Source organism: Gekko japonicus, unplaced genomic scaffold, assembly GCF_001447785.1.
Source record: "Gekko japonicus isolate JY-2015 unplaced genomic scaffold, Gekko_japonicus_V1.1 scaffold880, whole genome shotgun sequence".
Classification (NCBI taxonomy): domain Eukaryota; kingdom Metazoa; phylum Chordata; class Lepidosauria; order Squamata; family Gekkonidae; genus Gekko; species Gekko japonicus.
In genome coordinates, this window is record NW_015170917.1 from 422443 (window position 1) to 437940 (window position 15498).

At 42.1% G+C, this 15498-nt stretch overlaps 1 protein-coding gene across 2 annotated transcripts in view; it reads left to right on the forward strand.

The window, feature by feature from the left end:
• Window positions 1-15498, forward strand: part of CDK19 (cyclin-dependent kinase 19) — a 236930-nt gene that overhangs the window by 43318 nt on the left and 178114 nt on the right. For both annotated transcript variants that reach the window (XM_015418762.1, XM_015418763.1), the window contains one exon: window positions 7848-7923. In XM_015418762.1, the coding sequence (XP_015274248.1) occupies window positions 7848-7923 (76 nt within the window). The remainder of the gene's footprint in view (window positions 1-7847; window positions 7924-15498) is intronic.

A 15498-nucleotide genomic window follows, 5' to 3' on the forward strand; every position in this document is an offset into this window, starting at 1 on the left:
AAAACTCCATAAAAATGTGGTACATACTGAATACAAAGAATCATTCAGCTATTACAGTTTCAAAAATGAATTCTGAACTTTTAACTGGGTCAGATAAGAGTTCTACAAATGTGAACAGTTCATTGAAACTTTTATTCTCTTTTGACTTTTTATTTTGGATCACCAGTGTCTGTCTGTACAGTTTTTTTTAGTTAAATTAGGCCAAAAGTATAGTAAAATATTATTTGATTGTTATTAGTCTTAGTCTGCCTTTTTTGCTCAGTCTTAAGTAACACCAGTTATTAAACAACAATAAACAGGACCTTTGTGGCACCAAAACCAAACAATTATTACTCTAGCACAATTATTCTGTAATATAGTCTAGTTTGCCCCAACTTTTTGCATGACTAAGGGAGCAATGCTATGCAGGTGTACTCTGAAGTTAGTCTAATTTCATTCAACAGTGTTTATACCCCAGGAAAGTATTCTCAGGATGGCAGCCTATTGCAAGCATCCTTCACTTTTGTGTGTGGCTGCCTTAATGAAATAAGAGGTGAATTACCACCTACACAGTGGCATTCTTGCCTTCATGACATATCTGACTGTGGTAAGGTGTAGGAAATCAATTCACAGTGAATGATTGGTTATTTGATTCATATACCAATTGGAGGAACAGTCCCGCTCTGGTCTGCAGGCCTTATTCCACGCTACACTCCAAAGCCTTCCCAACACCTGGAGAGGCTTTTCTCTCTCTCTGTTCAACTGCCGCTGCTGACCTTTACAGGAATTGCCCACTGGGTGGGTCAGGACTCCCAGCTTCCCTTTCCCCGTTCTGAGGCCTTGCCTCTGAGTCTCCTGCTACCCAGCGCCTGGTGACAGCAGGGACAGCTTGCTGCTTTGTGTTCCATTAGGGGAGTAGCCACTTGCCAACTGACTGCCCTCCCCTTCCTCCTGGCAGTCCTTTTAAAATAGTGTGTCCAAGACTGTGGAGTTCTATGTGACACAGATAACCACTACCAGGATCAAAAGTTACAAAGTATTTATTGAAAGGAAAATGTTCACAAGTATATTCTTAGCACAGCACAAGACTGAGCAAGGGTTTCAAAAGAAATGCGTAAAACAATTCCTCTGTTCCTCCCTTACACGCCCTATTAGATGTTAAATATAAGGCAGGCTTCTTAGCTTAGAAAGTTACAGATCTTTTACAGGAGTTCCAAGCATCTTTCAGGTGTGCAGGCCAGCACATGGCAATGGCCACCTCCTCCAGACCTCAGTTCTGTCTGCCTTGATAGAATCAGCACAAAAAAGACCTTCCTTCTTCCTCCCAGGAGTTTTATCTTCTCTCTTTCCCCTCCCATTCACCAGGTCAGGCCAAGTCAAAGAAAGTTTTCCTGAAACCTCCAGAAGTTTCTTCCTGAAGTTCTTCCTGAAGTTCTCCAAATCTCTGTTTCCTGCTTGGAGGGGGAGGGGAGCGTGACCATCCCATTGTCTTTAGCTAGAACTATTAGCATTGGTAAAAAGGGTGGCTGAGGTAGGGCTGGAAAGCCATTGAACTGACTTCCCCCCCCTCCTGCTCATTCTCTGCCCAGAGAGAAAATCTTTTAAAAACTGGTGAAAGTTTTACTTAGTTCAAACCTCCAAAGAAAAAATGATTTTTTTCACACCAACCATATTTATTTAAAAGATTTATATCCCATAAGTCTAGAGCCTTCCTGAAATGGCTAACATATATTAAAACAGTAAACATAATTGTAAATAAAAAACTCCTCAAGAAAGTAAACAAATTAAAATAGCAACAATAAAGTTCATTAGTATTTTACAACAGCAATGACTAAAACCAGCAATATAAAATTACCATAAAAGAAAGAAGCATAACGACTGGGGGAGGAATGATGCCTGAAATTATTAACTCAGGAGCCAGGTAAGCTTCAGTGGGGAAGGCATTCCACAGGTGAGACTGTGACACTAAGAAGTCCCTATCAATAATCAATTCTTGACTCACTTGTGTGGGCCCCAGGGTTCCCGTAGTAGTGCTTGAAATGAGGCAGTACAGTATGAGGCAGTCTTTCAGATATTCTGGTTCCAAGCTGTTTAGGGCCTTAAAGGTTAGAACTAGCCCTTTGAATTTGAATCAGTAACAGATAGGCAGCCAGTGCAGAACTTGAGGCAGAGAGATTATAATCCTTCTGTCTGACACCAGGTAGAAACCTGGCTGCTCCTAACCTCTCCTAACTTCCAGTGCACTCTTATTTTCTTCCCACTACGTTTTGGAGTAAGTGAAGCTTCTGAACAAAGGAAGCTTCGTGTAAAGCACATTGCAGTAATCTAACATGCATGTAATCAGAGCATGGATCACTATAGCCAAATCATGTGTTTCAAGGAATGCCCCAAATTTGTTTAAAGGTGCTGTATGCCATAGACAAGACCAGCCATTGGCCAGGACCCAGCATTACCATGAGACAATAAACCAGTTCTTTCAGTGGAGTGTAACCTCTCCAGGACAGGCTGACTTCTCATTTCCTGAGTAGCTTTATCACTGATCAGCAGCACCTCAGTTGTTTGGACTGAGCATCAATTTGTTGGTCCTCATCTATCCCATTACCTTCTCCAAACATTCAGTCAAGACTTCCCCAGATTCCCCCAGATTGCCAATTGGGTACCTGCCCCTAGGTGGCAGGGGGCACCCTTCTTCTTGTGGGCAGTGTGCAGCAGGAGCATCGGCGGCGGCGGCGAAGCGATTGACGAGTGACCCTGGGGACCTGGTGAGCATGACGTCAAGCGGCAAAATCCGGGCAAAGACGAAATCGTGGAGGCGTGGTGACGTGGCGGCGCAGCATGGCGGAGCCAGTGGGACATGAGCCGGAGCTGCGGCTGGCACGGGGCCACGCACCAGGATGAGTCCGCCGGAGAAGAGTCGCTGACTTAAGACCCGTTCCAAGGCGCCAGGAAGATAGAACGCCGAGAAGAATAACATCTGAAGCCCGCCTGGAAGCTCTGCTGCCTGGGTGCCGGTAGGCAGTCACCCCCCTACATAATGTGGCCCTAGATAGGTAACTAAAATTGTCTGTAAACCGCTCAGAGACCCTTCAGGGTTAGAGCGGTATATAAACTAAAAGTTAAATAAATAAATAAATAAATAAATAAACTCACTTTTAGGGAGATACAAAGCTGAGTGTCATCTGTATATTGGTACACACCTTACACCAAACCCTCATTGGTTTAATGTAGATGTATAACAGTGTGGGGACAAAGAGTGATCCAGGATTCTGTGGGGTTAGTGCTGCAGGGCTCAGTAGCAGTCTCCCAGCCACAGCTTTTCAAAGTGATCAGGTAGGTAGGTGCAGAACCCCCAAAGAACAGAGCTCCTGAATTCCAAGTCAACCAGCTACTCCTGGAGACACACACTCCAATGAAGATCATCAGTCACAGCTTCTGGTGCTGTTTCTGCTACAAATCCAGGCCTGAATCTGGACTGAAATGAGTATAGATAATTGCTTCTTCTAAGCCCACCTGACGTTGCACAGCCACTATGTATTTGATTACATTGCCCAAGAATGGAATATTAACCAGTGGATGGTAGTTGCTGAGGTCAGTCAGGTCCAGGGACTCATTCTTCAGGAGAGGTTTCACAACTATTACCTTCAGGTGACCAGCACCATCCCCTCCCTCAAGGTTGGATTTATAACATCCCACACCCACTCAGCCAGCCCAACCTGGCTTATAACTGTCAGCCAAAAGGGACAAAATCAGACTAAAAAGTTATTTTTTAATCTTTTCAAGTCCACTAGCTACTTAGTATAAAGGTACTTTTCTAATGTGCAACCATCAATAGTAAGTTCATGTTTGTTTTATGTAAATTCTCTACAATTTAATCTCCTGTGGACTTATTGGAAAGAAACCATAAATATAATATGATTTGCAGTTTTCTTTTCATGTGCTTCTGTTACTCTGGTTCACAGGGTCATCTAGGTCATCATACAGAACTTCCTGATCTTTGTTTTTATTAATTTGGTGCTCTGGAAATTTGATCAACAAACTAACTTCCCTCCCAAAGTTCTCTAATGTGATCTTGCATAAAAATAAGTTCTAAAAGTGACAACTAAAAAGTTAGTAATTGGAGAAAACTAACATGAAAGCTTACACTTTTGGAATAATATGACAGTTTCTTTTTTAGACAGATTTTAACTCGATTTCTAATGCTAGTCCCTGTACTGATGGCTGGAAGAAGGTAAAAGACTAGCTTTTCTCTGGCCATGTGCCATATCTCCAGTAACTTGTGTGTACCCAACATCCCAACCACCAGAAGTTGAGGGCCAGTGAGTAGTTTTCTGCAAGTCTCTGAAGACTTTGAACTGCAGAAAATGATGCTGGCAACAGAATACAACAAAAATATTTTATTTGTAGTACAAGTATATTCTTTACGCTCCACTGAGTCTGCATGATTAGCAGAGTAAAATTTCTAAATATTTTCTGTCTTGTTTAAGAAATTTCTGCAAAGGATTATATCAAATCAAAAAGACAAGTCTTCCAATCTCTCCCCCACATCTCTGAATTTAGTACAGTTATTGTAGAAATATGAACACACATGTGAAGCTGCCTTATACTGGTCACTGTTGTCTACTCAGACTAGCAGTTGTTCTCCAGGTTTTCAAATAGAGGTCTTTCACATTGCTACTGCCTGGTCCTTTGAACTAGAGATACTGGGGATTGAATTTAGGAGTTTCTGTGTGCAAAGCAGAGGCTCTTCCGCTATGCTACAGACCCACCAAATAGGTTGTCTTGAATGAAAAATCTAGAGCCTGAAAGCAGATTCTCTTGACATAACTTCTAGGGAGTTCACACTGATTATCAAATTAATCTCATTCCCTGTAGAAAGCAGCATATGGGTACTCCAGAATCCTGACTGTTAAGGTGCAGGCATCATGTATCTAGATAGCTGAAAGAACAATGCTTCTCTTTGGAGGTGATTTTGAAATCTTGAGATTTTATCAACTGTACAGAATGCTGGTTTACAAATGCTGAGCTTTCTGAATAATGAAGTGATGCTAAAGGGATAGCACATTTATTTTTGTGTTTGGCCAACCTGCTAGCTTTGTTTTGTGTCAGGACAAAATGGGTTTACATGAGCCTAGGAATAGCTTAAAGAGAGTAGAAGAGGCGGAAACAAATGGAGCAGGGGTTTTACTCAGTGGCAGAGCACATAACTTCCATGCAGAAGATTCCAGTTTTGATCCATGGCATTTTTAATTTAAAATATTGGGTAACGGGTATTGGGTAACAGGCCTTTCTCTGTTGAGGATTCCAGGTATCCTCTGCCTGTCAGTACGCAGTACTGAACAAGGTGAACTATTTGTCTGACCGCATAAGCAAGGGGATTTCAGAGACGGTTGGTTCACATTTTTTATATAAAGTATTTCCCAAAATGGTTTGAGTGTGATTGGGTTAGAACAATTTCTATTAAACTATTGTGGAATGCAAATGATTGCATTAGATTTTGATATTGTATCTTAATATCATCTGTAAATTGTGTTTTGAATATTTTTAGCCATATAATTTGTTTTTATTAATGTATATGTGCATGGTTTTGGGTGGTGCAGTTCTTAATTAAAAATTACTTTGCCTCCAGTTTGTTGGCTTTATAAACACATAGTTTGGCTCCTAGAAAACTAATAAATGTGAAGTAAGCATTTGCTTTGATGGAGATATGCAGGTCTTGCTTTACTGAGTGCTTTTTCGTGCATGATTGAGCAACTCCAGTTACCATAGCAGTTGCACTTGATAAATCTCCAGGTAGATGTCTTGTACTTCAGTTAGACATAGACTGCACAGCCCTCCTTCAAACCCATTAGGATTTGTGGAAATTGGTCTCTTATAACAGGAATGCTCCAGCTCCTGGTAGATATAGATAATGTGGTGAGCCCAGTTTCCCAAAAGGATAGTGTGGCTAGGTCTGCGAAATGTACATGCTAGTTGGCTGAGCAGATTTTTGCACTGAGATACTTACCTTGTCTTCTTTGGTTATGTTTTCTAGGCTTAACTGTCTTTCAGGTCCCTTTTAATAGTAGACTTCTCTTCTAACTGTTGGCTAATATAACTAGCCTGGGATATCTGTCCAGTTCTTAGAAATCCAGATTTGGAGGTTGTTAACATTCTGTTGTATGCAAATTGTCAGAATCAATCTACATGGAATTCCTCAACTTCACCCCAACTGCTGCTGATCATGTTGTGATCTCTGCCACATTCCCTTTTCAGACCCCACCCCATCTGTGCTCTAAGGCCTTCAGACAATCTCGGTGCCAGATCATGGGACTCAAGTCAACCAGACCTGGACTTTCCAATCAAGAGGTGTTACTACATCAAAGGGCTAGTGTGTTTCCCTCTTAGTTGGGAAAGGATGCTCTCTATCCAGGAAGAGCACCTTTTCCCCAGCCACAGAGATGCCAGGGGGCCCTTTCCATCACCATAACTGTTGGGGGGAAGATAGTAGAGAAAGAGGAAGATGCAACATGAGCTGGATTGACTCAGTAAAGGAAGCCACAGCCTTCAGATTGCATGACCTGAGCAAAGCTGTTAATGATAGCACACTTTGGAGGTCATTAATTCATAGGGTCACCATAAGCCAGAAGCAACTTGACAGCACATAACACACAGTTCTTCATGTGGAAGTTCATCTTCTCAGTCCAAGGTACCAGATTTCCTCTGAAGATGAACTAAAGGCCTTTCTGCTCTTCTCCTGGCTGTGTGCAGATGCTAACTGCTGGGCAAGTGGTACCTTCTTGGCTGTCACATTAACTTACATAGTGTTGCAGTGCCATCCTAAGCAGAGGTGCACCCTTCTATGCCCATTAGGTCAATGTGCTTAGAAGGCCTTAACTCTGCTTAGGATTGCACGGTTGCTTTGCTAAGAACTGGGATGCCAGCTTTTGGGAAAATGTTACTGTGCAATTCCTGTATGCTATGCTAGAAGAGCACTGCTAGTAAAGAAATGGGCAATCATACTGGAATTATCTTTTAGACAGGAGCATGTATGTTGATCTGCCCAATTCTAACATTATTTGGTTATTTTCCCCTTTGAACTAATTATTGGATAACAGCTCTAATCTTTCTGTCTGCTACCTCAGCTGTGGAAACAGAAGATTTCTTTCATTTTGTTATTTAGTTGAATGTGACAGGTACAATTTAAAAAGTGTTTAGAGCGAGCAACTGAATTGTCCCAATATTTATTATTTTTAATTTATTAATACTTTATTTGTATCCTGCCCTTTTGTATGAAAGAACGCTCAAGGTGGCTAAATATTAACCCTAGATAATCTTGCAATAGAAGAGGTTTTATAAATCATAGCTGTACTGGTTGCTTGGGGATTTTGTGAACTAGTATATCAGTCCCCTTCATCGCTCATGGTGGCAGGTAAATGAATGAGTCTTCCATCTTGCCATTTGATCACCATTTGGCAATAGGGGGCATGCTAGTGCTTCATAAAATCCACAGACCAAGAACTTGGGCTTCTTCAGTCTTGGAATGTACTGGTTTTGATTGTCCCACCCATTTTCCTTCATTTAACCTTTTTTTTTAGAGTTTACATTACAGCAAAATTTAGCGTGTTAAACTGTCCTTTCAAAATCAGGTTTTCCTGTGTTTGTGAAATGCCAGATGTTTTATATTTTCTGTCAATAGAAAAGCCTCATGTCAAATATGAATATCTCTTGTAGAAAATGGAAGAATGATGACTCATTAGGTTCTCAAGTATTGCCTACAGCTGCATTATAATAATTCAGGTTCCGAGAGAGGAACTATGAATTTATCTGTGTTTGTATATTAATTTCAAATGTAACTACTGCCTACTAAATGGACCATTTTCTTATTGCAGAAAAGATGAGAAGGAGTATGCACTGAAGCAGATTGAAGGTACAGGGATATCCATGTCGGCATGTAGAGAGATAGCAGTAAGTAGACTAAATGTTTAAATGTTTCTGTCATAAATAATGTGTTGCTGTTCCTCTCTTATCAGAGTACAGGTTTAATTATATGAAGTTAATATCTTGCTTATAGTATTATACTTGAAAAAGTTTTAATACTGAACTATGTTTAAAATTTGAAATGTACTGTCCAGATACAGAGTACCAGTTTATAGTGTTGCTTGCAAGTAAAATAAACCTCTCTACTCATCCAGTAATTAAATAAATATCACTAGTCTCAGCCATGAAGGGTCATAAATCTCACAGCTGGGACAAGAGGAACAAGATGGGGTGGAGCAGCAGTGATAAAAATGACAATGGTAGGAGGTAATGGCTTTGGTGGGAAGTCAGGCGACTGAAGCAGTCAGCAATGGAAAGGGAGGTGGTGGCAAAAGCAGCATGAGGAGGAGAGAGAACAAGCAAGCAAAGGAAAGAGAGGCAATGGGTGAGCAAGTGAGGAGTAGCCATGGCAGAAACAGCGATGAAGAGGCAGCTCAGGAATGAGGCTACAAGCAAGCTTTTATGAGAGAGGCAACAGCAATGAAAAGGGCAGCAGGAGGGAACAAGGTGGTGCTGCATGTTGGACAGAAAATGGAGTTATGGGGAACAAAACTAAATAGGATGAAGAAACAGGGATCTACAGGGGTGGATGGGATCTCCTTTGGATGTTTTTGCAGGTCCCTACCTCCCCCCCTTTCTTTTTATCTATCTCTGATTAACATAATCATGTATGTCATTTGATGTTGATTAAACAATATGACTGGCAGCTCCATGAATGAACTGATTATACTGAAAATACTGCATTTTATTTTAAACCTCTGTTGTGTTAGATCTATGATGACTCATTTACACATGCTAATAGTCAGTACAGTCATCATGTGATAAACATGCTGATATGAATGAGCCTTGTAAAAATGAAAAAAAATGACTTCCTTTTAGTAGTCACCTTCCTTCTAATAGTTCATTATGTATGAACACACATGCACAGTGAGGATATTAATCTGCATATTCAGAACTGCTTGGTCAAGAAGAGTGTTTGGGAGGTTACCCATGCTGTGAAGGGAAAGAATCACTGTAGCTGTCTCATTTGTAGAATTTGCATGTTCACTGTTCAGAGAGAGAGAGAGAGAGAGATGCCAGTAGATAGAGCCCTGTAATTTATATAGGCAATTTATATAGACTCAACAACTCCAGAAGTATCCCTTGCCAATAGTGATATTGCAAGCAGTGTTTGGAGAGTTGCTCATGATATGTTCTTCATGTCTTTGCTTTGAAGGATATTGGAGAGAAGCTTATGTAGCATTGATTTTAAAGTTGTTTTATTCATGATTCTGTTCTATTTTTCTTCTGATTTCCTCTTCACCACCCCACCAAGGAGGTTTCCAAAGGAGCACACATTTAAATATTAGTTATCTGATGGGGTATTGCTAGGAGTTTCCCTACTTTGCGATTGGGGGTGAGAGTTTAAAAACAGACTCTTCACTGAACCAGTACTGTGACCCACACTGCACCTTTGTTCCCACTGTGGGTATGGTTATACTGATTTTGGGAGATGCCAGCTCTGTATGTTAAATGGCAGGATAAGTTGTTGCTTGTATATGAGGATATAAGACTTATCCCATACATGTGTTGCTGCATGGTTCTCCAGAGGAGCATCAGGGATTTTTGTTCTGAATGAAGCAAATAAACTTGTAATTAACTTCTGTTTCACAATCACTATTTACCTCCATGCTTCCATTTTCTTGGGATGTTTAGTTGGCATTGGTCTCTGAAATAAAGGTTGTACTACTTGTGTTCCAGTGATAACATCCTCCAAAGTATGTTCATCTTAATAGAACTGCATAAAGTAGGCATGAAGTGCTAAGGCTCATCCACGTGGATAGTAGAATCGATTTCAAGAGGTTCTTCCTCTGCTTAAAAATCTGCCAGTAGTTTAAGAGCAACTAAAAGACATTTGTTCCCCAGAATTCCTTCCAAATTAGTTATTGGCTATTACTCCTTGATTTAACTGAACTTCAGGTAATTGAAGACCTTTGTAATGTAATACTAGGTATAAAGCTTGAACACAAGGGGCTGGGGCTGCAGTCCTAAGCACACTTACTATGCAATGTGCAATGAATGAGAATTACTTCTTTGTAAATACACTGAGGACCATTCTGTAGGCATTTAAGTATCTCCCTTTAAATCCTGTAGAAAGCAATTATTATTAAACATGCCATAATAGATGCAGATACATGCAAGATTCCCAAATCTCTAATAGAGAAGAAGAAGAGAAGAGAAGAGATTGGATTTATACCCCGTCCTTCACATGGTCTCAGAGCGGCTTACAAACTCCTTTCCCTTCCCCTCCCCATAACAGACACCCTGTGAGGTGGGTGGGGCTGAGAGAACTCTGACACGAACTGCTCTTTTTCAAGGACAGCTGTGCCAGAGCTTGTGACTGACCCAAGGTCACATCAGCAGGTGCAAGTGGAGGAGTGGGGAATCAAACCCAGTTCTCCCAGATTAGAGTCCGCGTACTTAACCACTACACCAAACTAAGAGAAGCCAATGTTGGATCAGGCCAATGGCCCATCTAGTCCAACACAAAAATACCAGGTGCCATCAGGAGGTCCAGCAGTGGGACCGGGACACTAGAAGCCCTCCAGTGTTGCTCCCCCCCCCAGCAGCAAGAATACAGTGCATCACCTGCCCCAGCCTGAGAGTTCCTATCTATACCTTGTGGCTAATAGCCACTGATGGACCTCTGCTCCATATGCTTATCTAATTCCCTCTTGAAGCTGTCCATGCTTGTAGCCACCACCACCTCCTGTGGCAGTGAATTCCATGTGTTAATCATTCTTTGGGTGAAGAAGTACTTCCTTTTATCTGTTCTAATATGACTGCTCAGCAATTTCATTGAGTGCCCACGAGTTCTTGTATTGTGAGAAAGGGAGAAAAGTACTTCTTTCTCTACCTGGTCTATCCCATGAAACAGAAGACGTGATAGGTCTTATGACAAAATTACTGCATGTAAATTATTGTAACCATTTCAGTTACATTTCTTTGCCAACAGTTTTCAGTATCTGTTTGGTCCTTTCAGTCCTAATCATAGTTAATGCACTTGGTAATGAGTTCCTTGTAAAGGCTGCAGCCAATGTAGAATGTAGTGACTGGCTGTATGACCTGACATGGTCATCTGGAGTTCTTTATTACAGAGGACATCTTCATTTGTTTTGTGTAGCTTTCCAATCTAATTTAAAGTACTGATTGTGTACTTTGGGAAGCACTAAAGAATTTGGAGCCAACATTTGTAGCAGTATGCTTGCTTCCTTGAACCATGTTATTACTTCCACAATTAACAAATAGACCTCTTTACTGTAACATTTGTGGACAAAAATTCAAGACAAGGTAATGTTTATACATATTCTTCATGGCATCTGCACAGTTCTGGAACACTGTGTCCTTAGAGACTTATCCAAGTTTGATCAAGGAAATAACTCCTTTGGGTGTTTGATAGGTGTTTAGCAGAAAAAAGATTTCAATTTAAAATATATTTATGTATTGCTTTTTACCCCACTTTGTTACACAATTTTAAAACCATTTGTTCTGTCTTCCCACAAGGAATGGGTTACAAAATTTTAAGAACTAATAGATTAGTCATATTAAACATACTTTAACCTTGAAAGTGTGTAAGTATTGCTTAACTCCACCATCCATAATTTATAGGCATGTTTTAAAACATAGCAGATGATTTTGAATTCCTTTATTCATACAAAAATTTGAGGGGGGCAGATTTCAAATGTCTTGCGAAATCCTGTTGGAAAATTATTTTTCTTCTTTGCTTTCTAAGGCTGCAATCTAATATACACTTCTTTGGTGTAAGTATCAGTGAATTTTGTAGGACTTCGACTGGAGTAAGTTCACTGCCCCAAAGAGTTCAATAAAGAATGACAGGGGGAAAATACTGTTGGTACAATGCATAGTACCACACCATTTTGAGTCTACAAACAATGTCTGTAGCTGGAAGCTCAATTGGTTTATACCATTGCTGGAAGTAATCTTACAGGAACGTTTTGATGTGAAGTAGGAGAGATGACACAATTTTGGATTTAGTGCATAAGGAAATGGCACTCTCTGTTCGCTTACCTAGAGCTATTGAAAGAACTACTAAATTTAAGGTATTTTAAAAAGAGGTTAGGTATTTGTTAGCTACAGGATGTGCGTTCAGTGTAAAAAAAAAGACTCAGTCAGTGAAAGTAATTCAATAACAGCAATAATGACTATTTCTGACCTGTGTGCCAGTGGTAAAATTAGCAGCAGTGTAATATGCTGTTAAGTGAGAGGCATTGGTCCTTTTGATGCTAGGATCTTTAGCACCGCTGTTCCCATGCTTTTCTATGATCAGATGGTGTCATGACCCCTAGTGGGTTGCCACCTTCCTCTGCCACCACTCTGTATTTATAGTCCCTTGGGAAGGCCCAGAGTACCCTCCCAAGCCCAACCAATAAGCCCCTTTTAAGCCGAGAAATATAGGTGTGATGACCAGGCAGAGAACATTAAACAAATCGTTTATTAATACAGTAATGGGGCAAGGAAAACAAGACAAGGTGCTTAAAATATATAACAATGTTTAAAGGTCAAAGAAACAAATCTAATGCGACTACCTATTTCTCTTAACTGGTTACTATTCAAGGCCCACAAAGCTTAAGTCACAATCTCCTCATACAAATCCTGGACACCGATTGGTTACAACCGTCGCTAAACATTGTGGGGATTGTAGGCTGTGTCTGCTTTCCACTCCCACACAGGTCTCCTGGGGCCTAGGCCTCTAGGCCTTGTCTTCCAGTCCTACACAGATCATGACAGATGGGGATAGAATTTAACTGTGGTTCCACTGTGTGTATTTAAAATGCCCATTCCCATTGCAGAGGCAAAAATGGGTAGCCCCTGACAAATCCAAGATGGGTCAATAAAGAGATAACCAAACAAGGAAGCCAACTTGTTTATTTTTCCCTTCCATACAACATTCATTATTCTCAGCCATAGGCTCATACAGAACGGGGTTCCCCGTGTATTTTTGCAAATTTATAAGATTTGGGGAAAGCTGTGAAAATATTTGTCTTTTTCATTCTAATAGGAATGCTGCAACCTTGTAATTAATTTCAGGAAGCTTCAGTCACTGATTCCTTATGTAACATTTTGGCAATTGCACAGTTTTGTTCAGCATGCTTCTGTGACATTCTGGTTAATTTCAGGCAGTTTTATGGAAGGCTTTATTTTGGAGTGATGGCTTTGTAATTTGACTATTGTGGACCAGTGGAATTGGAAATTTTTTTAGTTCCACCAAATCCCCCCCCCCCCAAAAAAAAAGACCTTGTGCTCCCTCTCATTATTATAATCAGGTCTTTAACTTTTTCCCTGGTCTAATTTCCTGTATATAATCTCAGGCTGTTAAAAATAGCTGAGGAAGGGGCCATGTTGCAGGGCATCTTAGAATGGTACATGGCCAAATTTCCAGGCAGAGTCCATGATATGCAGATTATTGCAGCATCTGGCCTCGACTGCCTGTTGGCTGCCTGCCCAGAGGGCAAAGGATGGCTTCTGGGTCAGGAGGCGGGCTGGGCCTGGCAGGCAGGAGACATCATTCCTGATGGGTCTCATTCCATCCTGACTAAATGACCCTCCTCCTATATTTGTTGACAACTGTACCTTGAGGAAGAGCCACCAGATTGCACAGCCTACAACCAAGCTCCCCGCCAAACACATGTGGTGACTGAGCGGACATTCCAGCAACTGAAGATGTTGTTCCATTGCCTCCACCATACAGGTTTGTGCCGGGCCATGCAGCCCCTGGCAGTGGACAAGCTGTTTGTTCTCTGTGCAATGTTCCACAACATGGCCATGCACCAACAGCTGCTGCTCCCCTCTCAACGGGGGCCTGTCAGAGGGTCCTTGGGTCAGGGGACGGAACAGTGAGCAGTCCGAGGAGGCAGTGGCAAGGCAGGATGTGAGGGGACTCATTGCATGAGAGCAGATATTGGAATACATCTGGTGCAGGAGACAGCCTGCCACTGAGGCTGCCTTTTGAGGCTTTGAACCCTCTGGTGCCCTCGGGGAGAGATGCCCAGCAGGTGCAGAATGAGTGGTGCCCCACTGGCATACTGCCATTTGGAGGGAATCTCTGCCAGCCTAACACTCCAAACCTCTCCAATGTCAGGTACCATACTGTACCCACAGTGATAGCATAACATCTTCTTCAGCACAGCAGCCACATTGCAGATAGCTACTCCCAGCAATGTAAAGTCAGTTTCCCACCCACTCCACCTGGCTGCAGGCACATGGGTAAGGGCTTGGGTGCATAGAGGACATGAGCTGCTTCACTGGCTGCTGCACCCACAAGCCCCTGCGCATCCATATGCCATCCTGGGCCAGCCAGCACAGAGACCAAAGGAGAAGACTGATAAAAAAAGCCACTGGCAGAGGGAAGGGTTTTTAGGTCTATTTTTTTATAATTTATTTCGCCTGAAAAGGGGGTGGACGCCAGTGTTATCAGAGCTAGGAATTCTTACCACTCATGGACAGCAAATATTCTGCTATTTCTGGATGTGGATTTGTTCCTGGTATCCAAGGACATATGCAGAAACAGATTTTTTTCAGCTCGTCTAGCCACTCCATAACATGGAAGAACCCTGGCTGATCCCTCCACAGTGCAGTCTCATGTACCTACCTCACAAAGGGTGGGTGCTTCTACCTCTGATGGTACTGGGCCCCAGGATGAGAAATAGGCAGCTGGGACCTGGCACTGCACCCTCAGCAGCTGCATTTTCCGTTATGGTCACCATGTTCACCATGGACACCAGCCAGAAGCATGGCGCATGCAATGACTGCGCAGCACTAATTTTTTTTGCAAAGGACCCCCTGCAAGGGCTGATCTCCACAGCTTTCTCTCACTCTGCTACCTCATTAGCATACCCAAATTGGCCCAAGGTTGCTGGGATCTGCCAGGCCTTTCCAGGTCTCTATAGTGCCAGACTTCCCAAAATTGACCAATATTGCCTCCAGTGATGAAAGCCAGCTATCCAAGGCAGAAGCTTGTGGCTGCCCGTTTCAAGTATTTTATGGCACCTGATTCAGCCCCAAATGAGTGGAACAGGCAGACCCATCTCCACCATGTACTGGTTGCCCATTAGTTCCATTCACTGTGTTCCTCCATACACTTAATCAGTTTGGTGTAGTGTTTAAGAGTGGCAGACTAATCTGGAGAACTGGGTTTGATTCCCCACTCCTCTACATGCAGCCCCTGGGTGACCTTGGGTTCTCTCAAGAGCAGTTCTCTCAGAGCTCTCACAGCCCCACCTATCTCACAGGGTGTCTATTGTGGGGAGAGGAAGGGAAGGAGATTTTAAACCCGCTCTTAAGACTCCGAGTAAAGGGTGGGGTATAAATCCAACTCTCCTCCTCCTCCACCTTGTGGCTGTACAACTTCTTGCTGTCTTGACCCATCTCTTTACTGTCTGGCCCACACCCCCAATCACCCATTTCATTTCCCACAGAGCTTTCTACTCACACCACTGACCCTCC